Here is a 15,589-nt window from a genome sequence, read left to right as displayed (position 1 = left end):
TGTGTATTGCATGCTGCTTATGCAGTTTGGCATGCAAGTAGTCCTGGGTTGTAGCTTCACCAGGTTGACACCTCATTTTGAGGTATGCCTGCTGCTGCTCCTGGCGTGCCCTCCTACACTCTTCATTGAACCAGGGTTGGTCTCCTGGCTTGATGGTAATGGTAGAGTGGGGACATGCCAGGCCATGAGGTTACAGATTGTGGTTGAGTACAATTCTGCTGCTGCTGATGGCCCACAGTGCCTCATGGATGCCCAGATTTGCATTGCTAGCTCTGTTTGAAATCTATCCCATTTAGCACGGTGATAGTGCCACACAACACGATGGACGGTATCCTCAATGTGAAGGCGGGACATTGTCTCCACAAGGACTGTGCGGTGGTCACTCCTACCAATACAGTCATGGATAGAAGCATCTGCGGCAGGCAGATTGGTGAGGACAAGGTCAAGTATGTTTTTCCCTTGTGTTGGTTCCCCAACCACCTGTCGCAGATCCAGTCTAGCAGCTATGTCCTTTAGTACTCGGCCAGCTCTGTCAGTAGTGGTGCTACTGAGCCACTCTTGGTGATGGACATTGTCCCCCCACCCAGAGTACATTTTGTGCCCTTGCCACCTTCAGTGCTTCCTCCAAGTGGTGTTCAACATGGAGGAGTACTGATTCATCAGCTGAGGGAGGGTGGTAGGTGGTTATCAGTAGGAGGTTACCTTGCCCATGTTTGACCTGATGCCATGAGACTTCATGTTGATATAGAACTGTTGAGGACTCCCAGGGCAACTCCCTCCCTACTGTAGACCACTGTGCCGCCACCTCTGCTGAGTCTGTCCTGCCGGTGGGACAGGACATACCTGGGGATAGTGATTGCAGCGTCTGGGACATTATCTGTAAGGTATGATTCTGTGAGTATGACTCGGTCAGGCTGTTGCTTGACTCGTCTGTGGGACAGCTCTCCCAACTTTGGCATAAGCCCCCAGACGTTAGTAAGGATGACTTTGCAGGGTCGACAGGAATGGGTTTGCCATTGTCATTTCCGGTGCCTAGGTCGATGCCGGGTGGTCCGTCCGGTTTCATTCCTTTTTATTGACTTCGTAGCGGTTAGGTACAACTGAGTGGCTTGCTAGGCCATTTCAGAGGGCATGTAAGAGTTAACCACATTGCTGTGGGTCTGGAGTCACACGTAGGCCAGACCAGGTAAGGACAGCAGTGAACCAGGTGGGTTTTTACAACAATCGACAATGGTTTTATGGCCATTAGACTAGCTTTTAGTTCCAGATTTTTTATTAAATTCAAATTCCACCTTCTGCTGTGGTGGGATTCGAACCCATGTCCCCAGATCAATACCCTGGGTCTCTGGGTTACCAGTCCAGTGAGAATACCACTATGCCAACGCCTCCCCTAAGCACCAAGTTCGGAAACAGTTCTACATGCAACAGGTGGTAAAAATTTGGAATTCACTTCTGCAAGCAGCACTCAATGGTAGGTCAATTGGTAATTAAGTGAGATTAATAGATTGTTAACCATAGGTATTAAGGGAAATGGGGCAAATGTGGGTACAGCGTGTTAGGTCACAGATCAGCCATAAATGATGGAACAGACTAGAGGGGCTAAGTAGTCTACTCCTGTTCCTATTTTCCTAATGGAGTACAAGGGGTTTCACGCCACATTCTGCCCATGCTTCATCTTATCTGTACAAAGATGGCCTAACTCACAGTTAATATATGCCTAAACACAAATTAATTCAAATTTTAATTTCATAAAAGGAGTATTCAACCATCAAGTTTATTCTTCAACGTATGTAAGGTGAAACTACAGCATCATTTTTATTTTAAATAATCCAGTTTGACCAAGTCTGCACTGAAACATTACAATATTCAACTCTGCAATTGTAAACACTGAACTTGTACGCCTCTGTAAACTGAACTTCCCAAACAACAGAAACAGACTTTCTGGTGAAGGTGCATTACAGTTTTTGTAGAATATGGTCACAAAGATGAAGCAATTGTACTATTTAAGTTACTAGCCAAACATGAAATGAGCACACAATACCCCCCTGCAACCCTGTTAAATTAGTTTGTGCTTTCTGAATTTCAATTTCACACAGGTGCTAATATTCATCGACTCACTCAGGAACATTGGAATTTCTAAGGATAAAGACTAAGATCCTTGTGATTCACCTTCCATCATCCTGGTAGTTGCATGATACGACAAGATGTTCAGTAATCATGGCAATCAATCTCTATCAGCAGACCAAGTCATGAAACGAGGAAAACCCCAATGGTGGAAAACATTAGGAATTATAGGTTTGATATCACTTATCCCTTCCAAGCATGTTACATTTGCCATATGGCATGTCTCAAGTTACTCATATACTCTATCCCAGATTAACAGACAAAATCTAATTTGCATTTTAATGAATCAATACTACCTGCTTCATCTGTCTCCATAGGGAGCCTCTTCCAAAGATTGACCATTTGCCCTCCATGAAATATTTCTACAGATAGTTTTGAATTTTCCCCCCACCTACACCCCCAAAATGCAGGCTGTATCTTCTGACTCTACTGTTCTAGACAATGTGAAACAGCCAGTCATGGTCTACACCATTTAGTCCTATAGAATCCTCAACACAGCAACCATATCATCTCTCTACTTTTGCTTTTCCAGTGAGAGCATATCTAATTTACATAATCCAATATCTCCATTCCCTTGATCTTTCTAGTTGTTCTCTTCTGTATATCAATAGCTGCAATATCAGTACTGTGGCAACCAGAACTGTATGCAGTATTCCAAGTGTAAATGCATAAATGATTTTAAAAATGGCATTATCTATTTTGACTCAGTATTGACCTTTCAATATCTCAAGATCTGATCTGTTTTACATCCAGACACTGTTCTGATAACTTCAATCAACCAATGCCCCAATGTTTCTTTAATTCTCCATGCATATTATTTTCTTTCAGTGTAAGTAATAGACCGTCCTAGATGTCCTGCTCCCACGTGAAGCTCTTTGAATTCCTCCTCTACATTGAATTTAATCTGCCAACTGTCTGCCCACTTAGCAAGTATATTCAAATCCTTCAGTAGCTCATCCTGTTCACCTCTGAAGTCTGTCACCCTCATTAGCTTTGTAGCATTTGCAAGTTTAGTGACTGTGCTTGATGCAATTATCTCTAAAAAAAAAATGTACTTACTTGCTTGTATTTATATAGCACCTTTAATGTAGTAAAAAGGTCCCAAGGCCCTTCACAGGAGCATTAACAAAATTTGACAAGCCACATAGGAGATGTTAGAGCAAATGACCAAAAGCTTGGTTAAAGAGGTAGGTTTTAAGGAGCATCACAAAAGAAAGAAAGTGAGTAGAGAGATGGGGAGGTTTAAGAAAGGAATTCCAGAGCTTAAGGCCTTGGCAGCTGAAGGCACAGTCACCAATAGCAGACCAATTAAAAATCAGGGATGCTCAAAAGGCCAGAATTAGAGGAGTGCAGATATCTGAGGGCTGTAGGGAAGAGAACATGGAGGAATAAGAAAACAAGGATAAGAATTTTAAATGAGGCATTGCCTAACTGGGAACAAATGTAGGGCAGTGAGCACAAGGGTGAAGAGTGAACAGGATTTGCTGCGAGTTAGGACATGAGAAGCAGAATTTTGAATCACCCCTCAAGTTTAGAGGGTAGAATGTGGGAGGCCGGCCAGGAATGCTTTGGACTAGTCAAGTCTGGACATAAACACATGGATGAGGATTTCAGCAGATAAACTGAGGCAGGGGCAGAGTTGGGCATTATTACGGAGGTAGAAATAGGCTATTTTAGTGATTGCATATCTGCGCAGTCAGAAGCGCATCATCTCAGGTCAAACTAGAGCATAGCTACCCGACCCGAATGGGCCCGACAACATGTCGGATTCAGGTCGGGTCGGACACAGTGACAGCCAGGACGTCAAGGCAGGAAACATGCATTTAACTCCGCACTAGTCTGCGGTGAGTGATTCCACCTAAGGTAGAACACAACCTCCAATATAAAATCAACTTTATTCCGGCAGTCGGGCCAGGTCAGGCACAGGAAAAAGTTAAAGGACTCGGGCTGGGTCGGGTTTCATTTGCAGACCCGAGCAGGCCTTCAGCTCAAGCTGGACACCAAAGTTGCGAAAGTCTGGTTCAGCTTCAGACAGTCGCCAAGGAAAGGGACAGGGTCAGTGGCTCGGGAACGGAGTTTGTGGCAAAGACTGAAAAAAAAAAAATGGCTTCATTCTTCCCAATACTTAGCTGGAGAAAATTACTGTTCATCCAGTAATGATGTCAAACAAGCAGTGTGAATTTAGAGACAGTGGAAGGGTCAAAAGGGGTGGTGGTGAAATGACAGTCACTACAAACAGCACTGAGACCCTAAACAAGGTGGTGAAAAACATTTAAACCCTTAAAATCAAGTATACACAAAGCACTTCTGTGGAATGCAATTTAATGGAGTGGCTTGCGATAATGCAGTGTTCGTACACTGAAGTGGATTAAAAACTTTAAAAATTCAGAAAAATGTTTTCCTGTTTATGAATTGAAATTTCTTTCCCCAAATTTATGTACATATGGCACAGTACGATACAACATCTCAAGAGGTAACGTGAGGGCAGTGGGAATGGACACAAAGCTGCTTCAGACACGTTCGGCAAGGTGGTCACACAATTGAAACATAGCATGATGGCAAGGTTCAGGAGAGGAATTTCAGAAGATGGACATGATAACTGAAGGCTCTGTGGCTCACAGTAGTGCAGAGGAGAAAGGAATGTACAGCAAGCCAATTTATAACATAACCTGCACCCATTGATAAATAGTACAAAGAAAATGCAATGCTTAACTGTTTTTAAGTTTGGAAGTTATAAAATCACATTTATTTTCCCCAAATAATAAATTGAAAGGGAGGAAAAGGTTAAACAAGATCCACAAATCATTAAATCTTGCTTTTGGTTTCTAGAATCTGAATTCCCTAACTGGTCTCAAACACTGACCAAGGTTTCTACATTTAATTACAGGAACTTGAATGGAAATCAAAGCAAACGTAATTTAGTCCACTTTTGAGGTACATACATCTATTGCAATTTTGGCATAGAATTTCAAAAAAGGGAAATTTTCAATATCACTAGTTTATTGAAAAAACATGTTATAATGAAAGGAAAATTATTAATTTTAAAATAAAACTTTAAGTTATGCCAATGATCTAAAAATAAGGGGACAGTCTTGACAAATTTGTGATCCCCAATTTGACAGAGCTCAATGTTAGCAGGGACAGTTTTTTTTTTATTATTTGTTCATGGGATGTGGGCATCACTGGCTAGGTCAGCATTTATTACCCATCCCCAATGGTCCTTCAGTAGGTGGTGGTGGTGGTGAACTGTCATCTTGAACCACTGCAGTTCCTTGTGTGTAGGTACACCAACCGTGCTAGCAGTTTGATACAACTGAGTGGCTTGTTAGGCCATGTCAGAGGGCATTTATGAGTCAAACATATTGCTGTGGGGCTGGAGTTACATGTAGCCAGATCAGGCAAGGACAGTAAATTTCCTTCCCAAAAGGACATTAGTGAACCAGATGGGTTTTTACAACAATTTACATTCGAGTTCAAATTTCACCATCTGCCGTGGTGGAATTCAATCCCATGTCCCCAGATTAGCCTGGGTTTGGGATTACTAGTCCCATGACATTACCATTACGCCATCGCCTCCCCAGGAGATGTACCCAAATGCATTTTAGTTGTAGAAGATGACACCTTCCTTGCACTAAGCCACTTCATTCAAAAGGAATCAGTAGTCCAAAGACAGGACAAAATATTAAACTGTGAAAAAAGCAAAAATAACAGTAATACTCCAACACATGCCTCATGCCAGTTACTGCATATAGTATATTTACTACAATACTGCAGATAATGTTTAATGTAAATTCGGGCCTTTGGTTATGCACAAATTTCCACTGCAGTTCAGATTCATAGCATCAAGTTTGGAAAGGCCATGTAAAAGAGCACTAGGACATCAATCACAGTATGGTTTTAGAAAGTCAGCTCAGATAACTAATCTTTTCACAACCATCTCCAAAATGATTTACTGCAATGTTACCAGGGTAGTCTCAGAGCACAATGGACAGAGTAACCGATACATCCTTAGCAAAGGAGAGTCAAGATCAATGTGAAAATAAACTTGCCTCAGTGGCATAGATCATTCTGCATACAATCCACAAATGTAACAGTCACAGTATTAGCTATGAACAAAATCAGATTTTCTATTGGCGCTCTTTAAAGTTGCTCATGACAAATCAGAGGATATGCTGTCTTAGAATGACAGGAGCATTAACCATTAATGCAGAGTGTTCAGTTATTAAAATATAAATGCATGAAGTTAATCTTACAAGTTACCGAAAAATATATACAAATTGAAGACAACTTGAAAGCAATCAAAACAGAAGTATGAAAGGAATGGTGCAGGCCTGAAAGATCACTCATCAGATTAATACCACACATCACAATTAGGACTGAAACTTTTTTTTTAAAACAATCTATTTCAACAGGAAAAAAAACAACCTATGCAAGCATAATCACACTCCATTTCAACTTTTAAAAATGTCAAAACTACAGGGTTTTACTGCTACAAAGTTACTGAAGGGAAAAGCAAAAGTTAATAAAGCAATTTAAAACAATGCAGCATGCAAAATCAGGATGGTCAAAAGCAGCACTGTACATTAGCAAACAGACAAAACAGTAAATTAAACAGGCTGAAAAGAATGAAAAATACAAATATACAACTGCATCCAGCTGAACTGAAGCAGTCATCCAAGACCCTAAAATAGTCGCATGCCACGAAAGAAACGTTAATGCAGCATACTTTTCTCCAGTCCTACAAATCCTTCAACTCAAACTCATGGCCAATAATTGGAATTTTTTTTTTTAAATTACATAAGCTTATTGCTTTAGAGCTCACCATGTATATTTTGTAGCATGCAGAATAATTTAAGGTCTGTGATAACCCAAAATTTCTGGCAGACTTTTTTTTTTTTTAAAAAGTCCCACAAAAGCACAATTCGACTACACTGCTTCAGGAAAGGCCTCATGCAACCTCCAAAAAAAAAAAATTAGGTGGTGGTACTGGGACAATGCCTTCAAATTCAAACAAATCATGGTTAGAGGAAAGAAAGGAGAACACTTTATAGTGCCTTTCACAACCTCAGGACGCCCTAAAGCACTTTACAGCCAATTTTGAAGTGTAATCATTATTGTAATTGAGGGAAACACAGCAACCAATATACAAAGTCCTGCAAACAACAATGAAGTACATGACCAAATAACCTGTTTTAATGATGTTGGCTCAGGACCCACAAGGAGCAGGGGTGGCGGCGGGGGGGGGGGGTGCGAAACCCCCACGGAGAGACAGGAGACAGAGCAACATCACTCCTGACAGGCATCGATACTCCGCATCGCTACCAGCGTGCAGGCAAACACTGACTGCACCAAAACCTGGGAGGAGCGAGTAGCCAGGGTACAACACAAGCTGAGCATGTGGGAGCAGCGACCTCTCTCTATTGTGGGTAAAAACCTGGTCATCAGGTGAGAGGCGCTCACGTTGTTGCTGTACGTGGCGCAGGTCTGGCCCATATCCCACTCCTGCGCTGTGGCAGTCACCCGAGCCATTTTCCGCTTCATCTGGGGATCCAAAACGGACCGGGTCCGGAGGGACACGATGTTCAAACCTCTGGATAAGGGCGGGAAAAACGTACCCAACGTCGCCCTCATCCTGATGATGACCTTTGTGTGCAGCTGCATCAAGCTGTGTGTGGACCTCCAGTACGCAAACTCCAAGTGACACTACGTGCTGAGGTTCTATCTGTCCCCGGTGTTGCGAAGGATGGGCCTGGTCACATTGCCACGGAATGTTCCATGCAGTTGGACTGTGCCTTACCACCTATCCTTCGTGCAGCAGTTGCTGCGGAAAAACACGTTTGACCACCGATCCATCAGGCAGTGGTCTGCACGGAATGTCCTCAAGGCCCTCCGGGAAAAGGAGATGGTGGATCCTGTCGGATGGTTCCCCCAGCAGACCGCCAAAGTCATTTGGCGGAATGCCTCATCACCAGAACTTTCAAACAAGCACCAAGATGTAGCTTGGCTGGTGGTGAGAAGAGCCCTCCCAGTCAGATCCTTCCTGCATGCCCGAAGTCTCGCCCCCTCCGCACAATGCCCTCGCGGTGGCTGTGGTGGGGAAGAGAAGGTTGCCCACCTCCTTCTGGAATGTGTCTTTGCAAAGCAGGTGTGGAAAGAGATGCAGTGATTTTTGTCGAGGTTCATCCCAAGCAGCTCTGTAACACAGCAGTCTGTGCTCTACAGGCTGTTCCCAGGGACGCACACAGAGATAATCATCAACTGCTGCTGGAGGACTATCAATTCGGTAAAAGACGCCCTTTGGTCTGCCCCAAACTTGCTGGTCTTCCAGCGCAAAGAGTTGGCCACGACTGAAAGTTGCAGACTGGCACATTCAGGGAAACACTAAAGCTTGGGGCAGCCGCAGCAAAGGCTCAAAGGGGAAAGGCCACTGTGTAAAGTCCCCCCACCAAGCTGAACAGAGGGGCTGGATCCATGGAAAACCCCGCGAACTGTATCGGGAAAATTTTCGTTTGCTGTAAAATGTATATGGCATGAAAAATGAAATGGAAGGGTTGTGAGGCAACTCACTCCTATATTGAAGGAAACTGACCTCCTTAGCACAGTTTGTAAATTTTTGACTTGGTGCTGTTTTGTCATGTTTTCTTTTTTTAAAACAGATTTTTATGAATAAAGTATATTTTGGAAATAAAAAAAACTGACTGCTTGTCCAAGCAAAAAATGGCAGGTATCTCACTAAATCGGTGTCCAACATAGTGATGAGAAAGTAAGTCGATAAATATATCTTCTCATTCAAAGCTTCACAGAATCACAGAATTGTTACAGTGCAGAAGCAGACCATTCGGCCCATCGTGTCTGCACAGGCTCTCGGAAAGAGCAATTTACTCAGTTCCATTCCCCTGCTTTCTCCCCATAACCCTGGACAATCTTCCTTTTCACAACAGTCTAACTTCTTTTTGAATACTTCAACTGAACCTGCCTTCACCACATTCTCGGGCAGTGCACTCTAGACCTTAAACACACTCTGCATGAAAAAGTTTTTCTTCATATCACTTTTGCTTCCCTCACCAAATACTTTAAATCTGTACCCTCTTGTTCTCGATCCTTTCACAAGTGGGAACATATTCTCTCTATCCTTCTGTCCAGACCCCTCATGACTTTGAATGCATCTACCAAATCACCTCTCAGCCTTCTCTTCTCCAAGGAAAAGAGTTCTAACTTCTCCAATCTATCTTCATAACTGAAGTTCCTCATCCCTAGAACCATTCTCGTGAATCTTTTCTGTACTCTCTCCAATGCCCTCACGTCTTTCCTAAAATGCGGCTCCCAGATCTGGACGCAATATACTCCAGCTGAGGCCGAATTAGGTGTCTTATACACAAAAATGCACATTTCTTGTTGATACAGTAAGTTTCTAATGCCTTTATCTTTCCAAATTGTCTCACTGGCTCCCTATTTAAGACAAAAATGTTAATGTAGCTGCCCACGCAAAAAGATTGGACAACCCTGGTTTAATCCCTTCAGTACCGTACTGAAATGTTAGTTGGGATTACATGCTCATGTCTCTGGAGTGAGGCTTGAACTCTCAAAACTAACACAAAGGCAAGAGTGCTACCACTGAGTCAAGGCTGACATCTGTGTAATGAGTGAAGCAACAGGTCTAAGTGTTTACTGAGGGAAAAAGAGATAAATATTTCACCATCACCAAGATATTATTTTTGAACAGTCATTGACAACAGGAGACAGGGAAGATCATCCCAGATTATACTCCTGGGAACCTAAAGTCACTGACTCTTGTCTGTGTTAGTTAAGTCTGATTGTTTTAAGTATAGGAGTAAATAAATTATTAAGGGAAGATGGCCGAAGCCATAAGTGCAATGACCACAGGGAAATGAAATATTGCATAAAGCATTTTTGGTAGAATGAATAGTAAAACAACAATCAAGGCAGAAATTCCAGAGGATTAAACATAATTTTCTGGTCAATGTAATGCAACAACTCTATCACATGGTGCATGAGGGAGAAAAGCAAAAGAAATGTCAGTACAACTAAAGACAAATATTTAATGTACTAAGCGATTAGTTCTTATTCCATCAAGTGCATAATATTTAACTCCCCTACAACAACTCATCAGATCTACCATTTCAATCAGGAATTATAAAAGTCTTCAAACTTTTTTCAAGACCTTAAGGAAATTCTACCTTGGTGACCTAGTTACCTTCATTTATTCTCAGCTATATGCAGAATACAGCACAAACAGAACCATATTTGGAAAGTGGGAAACTAGCATTCTTATTTAAGCTTCTCCTTTGTGGTGTTTTCTCATTGAAGTTGAGCATCATGGCCAAGAACCTTCCTTATATTCTAGAAATGTGACTGAACATGATCTTGTTCAGTTTTCACTGATTGTAACTCCCAGTATCTATTGCGGTAACTTAAAACCTTTACTCTGTATCTATTTTTTATTACAGGTCATCAATAAAACAACGATTAGATGATTTGTGCAGAGCGGCTTCATATGTGGCCGTGAATGAAGATTTCTTCAACATTTAAATGTATAGATCTGAAAAATTTATCAAAGACCATAATAAGTTATTATTCCAATTAATATTTCATGATCCCATTCTACAAGGAAACCAGAACCAAGCAGATGTCATTAAAACTCATTAATTTTCAAACTATTGTTTCCTAAATGATTAGTATATTTACATGAAATGCACTTGCAATCCTAAAGTTAATATATCTTTACAAACTAGTGAACATTTACATTGTTCATTCTAAGTATGAAGTAAAACATGCTCTGATCTCTTAACTGGAAAGAAGTTTTATTTGAAATCAATGCACAGAAAAATTGTAACTGATTGAAGAAAAATACTGTGGGCACTGACAAGGCCAGAATTTATTGCCCATCGAGAAGGTGGCAGTGAGTCAGCTTCTGAAGTGTATGGTGAAGGTGCGACCACAATGCAATTAATTAGTTAGGGTCCTCCAGATTCTGGCCCAGCTACAATGAAGGATCAGCACTATATGTCCAAGTCAGAATGGCATGACACTTCGAATAGAGCTTAGAAGTGATGGCGTTCCCATGCATCTGTTGCTCTTCTAGGTGGTGAGTGTCGTGAGTTTGGGTGGTGCTGCCAAATAAGTCTTGGTGAATTGCAGCAGTGGTATTCCAATCTAGGACGAAGTGGATGTTTAAGCCAGTGGATAGGGTTCCAATCAAGCAGATTACTTTACCTTAAATTGTGTCGAGCTTCTGAATGTTGCTGTAACTGCATCCATTCAGGCAAGTGGAAATTATTCCATCACACATCTGACCTGTGGCTTGTAAACGGTAGAGGCCTTTGGAGAGAGTCAGGTGAGCCACTCCACTCGTTTCAGACCTCTGAACTACTCTTGTAGCCACAGCATTTATGTGGTGGTTTAAGTTTCTGGTCAATGGTGACTCCCAAGATGTTTATGGTGGGCGAGTCAGCAATGGTAATGCCATTGAATGGGAAAGGGGAAGTGAATATGCTCTCTCTTGTTGGAATTGATCAGTGTATTACACTTATGCAGCAGAAATATTCCTGGTCAATTAACGAGCCTGGGTATTCTTCAGAACTTGCTGCATGCGAACATGGACTGTTTCATTGTATAAGGAATGGGAAAGGAGTCAGCCACTTTGCAATCAGCAAACAACTCCTACTTCTGACCTTCCAATCAAGGGAAGGTATTCAATAAAGCAGCTGAAGATACTTGGGCCTAGGATGCCACCTAAGAAACTTCTGCAGTGATCTCCTGGGACTGAGATAAATGATCTCCAATGACAACCAAATTCCTTTAGGAACATAGGGACGTAGGAGCAGAAGGCGGCCATTCAGCCCATCGAACCTGCTCCGCCATTCAATACGATCATGGCTGATCATCCACTTCAACATCTTTTTCCCTGCACTATCCCCATATCTCTAGGACATTGGTATTTAGAAAAGTGTCAGGTACGACTCCAGTCACTGGTGAGTTTTTCCCTTCAGCCCCATTGACTTCAATTTTACTCAGGCTCCTTGGTACCACACGTGAACAAATACTGCCTTGGTGTCAAGGGCAGTCCTCATCTCACTGCTGGAATTCAGGTCACGTTCATGTTCAAACCAAGGCCACTTGTGATGACTCCTTTGATCACTTTGCCAACACCTGAAAGGAGGTTAATGGGGTGGGAATTGGCTGGGTCATATTTGTACTGCATTTTGTGGACACGATATACAGAAGTACAAGAAAAATAAGTTGCACGAAGCATGCCATCTCAGCCAGTGAATACAAATATATACTATGCCAATTAACAGGAAAAATATTTTATGCTGAAACCAGTGCACAATTGGATTACTAAGCTACATTTTGAGAATCAGCAATAATGTTCTCAATCATTAATCTTCATGTACAAGCATTCAACAATTATAGAACTAAAGCACCTATTTTATATAAAACTAAAATTCAGATTTTTGACATACCAGAGCAAAACTGTACTTTATGAACTATGCTATCTTCACTTCAGTCAGCTGAATGATACCTACACTATACTGCCTGAATATATGCTGACTTTTTGCAATCAACTTGAGTATCATTTCATTAATTACCAGTCATTATGTTACAATCCTTAATCCTTCACACATCAATTACAAAGTAGCACTGACCCCCATATCCACAACAGCCAGAGGCAAAAAAGCCAAACTAATCCTATAAAATTCTAGCATACTTCATTATAGGGCAATGAAAGATTAAAATTATAATCCACAAAAATGAACCTCAAGCATGTCAAACATCTCAACCTTGAAAGATCTTGATGCCTTGAAATACATATCAAATTCAGTGATAATCTATATAATAAATGAAACCAGAAACCTTGTTGCATGCACTGTCAGTGGGAATAAAATAGCTCATGGCTTGACTTCTGCTTGTCTAACATGAGGAGGCCACAAGTAACATTTTAATTTCATTGACTAATGAAGTGGCATGCCGTAGCTTCGATCTATTAACACAAATACACCCAATACACAATGTTAAGGACGAGGTTCAATAGGTGCATAAACTATCAAACTTCACTCCTGCAATTTATATCAGAACTCTTCAATACATTTGAGTTTTATAGTCATTCCTGTATATCTAATACTTCTAATTTAATCATTTAATTAATTTAGTTATTCACGAAATACAATGTCTTGTCTGTTTGAGAATTCACTTTCAGTAGATGTATCCAATGAAGTTAGTTAACTTGTTTCAAAACATAGCTCCTTGTTAAATCTTTAGAGCACGAAGGATGCATCTTCGAAAGTACTGGTGCCATTTTCCAGTTATAGTTAGATACACCAGGGGGAATCTGAAGCGCTCTACTGTTTAAAAGAAAACAAAGTCCCCAAAGAGAATGTACCATTACATGTCACGGCGTAGTGTCTGAAAAAAAGTTACGTAGGTTGGAGGAACATCAGACCACCAATCAGCCCATTCTGTCAGTACAGCCCATCACTAACTGGCATGCAAGTGTCACTTTCCCATTTATGCACCGTTCAAAATACAGATCCAAAATACTTGAACATCTGACCGATTTGAAACTTTGCAACTAAACATTATGTAATAATCAAACTGAATAATTGTGCAAATGCCTAGATTGCTCCAATTATTACTACTACTCTCGTACTCTCGATCAACAGCTGTTACACTGACCTGCAAAAAGCAACTCACACACCTCATCGCTGTATATTTATTATTTAAACATGTCACTGAAACCGAACCGCCTGTTCTGGGCCCAAGCTGCGAACGCTGAACGCAGCTGCCCATCCTGGTAAACAAGGCTCACTGCTTAAAACTAGACCGCAACCCAGCCACAGAGTCCAGCTCCACTCCACACACACACCACCAGCCCCTGTGACCGCCCAGAGTCCTCCCGCTCCCACCACCCCTACCCCCGGTACTGCCGCGCCCATTCAAACAGCTGGCCAGCCGCCTCGACACTTACCTCCGCCTGGGAATGCACCCCGCCGTTTGAGCCGCACGTTCGGCACTCCCGAGCTCAATGGCTCGGCAGTAGCTAAGTGTTGGTGCCGGTAAGGGCTCCGCTCTCCGCAGATGCCCTGATATCACCCTCAACCGTTGCCGCGCACAGAACTGCCTGCGTTCCCGCTCCTCCTCTGATGCTGCCGCCGTCGCCATTCTTCCGTGTTTGACTAGGAGCCAAGCAGCCGGGGTCAGAGGTTAACGCCCAACGGCCACTCCCAGCAGTCTCGGCGCGCACAGGGAGGAGAGTGGGAGGGGCGAGGGGAGGAGAGTGGGGGGGGGGAGCGAGGGGAGGAGAGTGGGCGGAGGAGAGTGGGGGGAGGGGCCCTGGCAGAACCCAAACTGAGTGTCACTGAGCAGGTTCTCTGGTCAAGGGGAGGGGGAGTGGCGGAACCCAGGGGGAGTGGCGGAACCCAAACTGAGCGTCACTGAGCAGGTTCTCTGGTCAAGGGGAGGAGAGGGAGTGGCGGAACCCAAACTGAGTGTCACTGAGCAGGTTCTCTGATCAAGGGGAGGGGGAGAGGGAGTGGCGGAACCCAAACTGAGCGTCACTGAGCAGGTTCTCTGGTCAAGGGGAGGTGGAGGGGAGGGGGAGGAGAGGGGGAGGGGGAGTGGCGGATCCCAAACTGAGCGTCACTGAGCAGGTTCTCTGGTCAAGGGGAGGGCGAGTGGCGGAACCCAAACTGCGCGTCACTGAGCAGGTTCTCTGGTCAAGGGGAGGGGAAGTGGCGGAACCCAAAGTGAGCGTCACTGAGCAGGTTCTCTGGTCAAGGGGAGGGGGAGGGGGAGGGGGAGTGGCGGATCCCAAACTGAGCGTCACTGAGCAGGTTCTCTGGTCAAGGGGAGGGCGAGTGGCGGAACCCAAACTGCGCGTCACTGAGCAGGTTCTCTGATCAAGGGGAGGGGGAGGGGGAGTGGTGGAACCCAAACTGAGCGTCACTGAGCAGGTTCTCTGGTCAAGGGGAGGGCGAGTGGCGGAACCCAAACAGCGCGTCACTGAACAGGTTTTCTGGTCAAGGGGAGGGGAAGTGGCGGAACCCAAACTGAGCGTCACCGAGCAGGTTCTCTGGAGAGGGGGACGGGGAGGGGGAGAGGGAGGGGGAGTGGCGGAACCCAAACTGCGCGTCACTGAGCAGGTTCTCTGGTCAAGGGGAGGGGAGGAGAGGGGGAGGGGGAGGGGGAGTGGCAGAACCCAAACTGAGTGTCACTGAGCAGGTTCTCTGATCAAGGGGAGGGGGAGTGGCGGAACCCAAACTGAGCGTCACTGAGCAGGTTCTCTGGTCAAGCGGAGGTGGAGGGGAGGGGGAGGAGAGGGGGAGGGGAAGTGGCGGATCCCAAACTGAGCGTCACTGATCAGGTTCTCTGGTCAAGGGGAGGGGAAGTGGCGGAACCCAAACTGAGCGTCACTGAGCAGGTTCTCTGGAGAGGGGGACGGGGAGGG

General features: G+C 43.7%; 1 protein-coding gene across 2 annotated transcripts in view; it reads right to left on the bottom strand.

Moving 5' to 3' along the window:
• Positions 1–14,356, bottom strand: part of agps (alkylglycerone phosphate synthase) — a 177,617-nt gene extending 163,261 nt beyond the window's left edge. The window contains exon 1 of one of the 2 annotated variants that reach the window (XM_068035498.1): positions 14,111–14,356. In XM_068035498.1, coding sequence (XP_067891599.1) covers positions 14,111–14,304 — 194 coding nt within the window. In that variant the 5' untranslated portion in view covers positions 14,305–14,356. The remainder of the gene's footprint in view (positions 1–14,110) is intronic. The other variant, XM_068035497.1, reaches the window with a different exon arrangement.
• Between the last annotated feature and the right edge of the window lie 1,233 nt (positions 14,357–15,589).

Source organism: Heterodontus francisci, chromosome 7 (genome assembly GCF_036365525.1).
Source record: "Heterodontus francisci isolate sHetFra1 chromosome 7, sHetFra1.hap1, whole genome shotgun sequence".
NCBI lineage: Eukaryota > Metazoa > Chordata > Chondrichthyes > Heterodontiformes > Heterodontidae > Heterodontus > Heterodontus francisci.
Note: the sequence above shows the minus strand (reverse complement) of the source record. Positions and strands in the feature narration are given on the sequence as shown.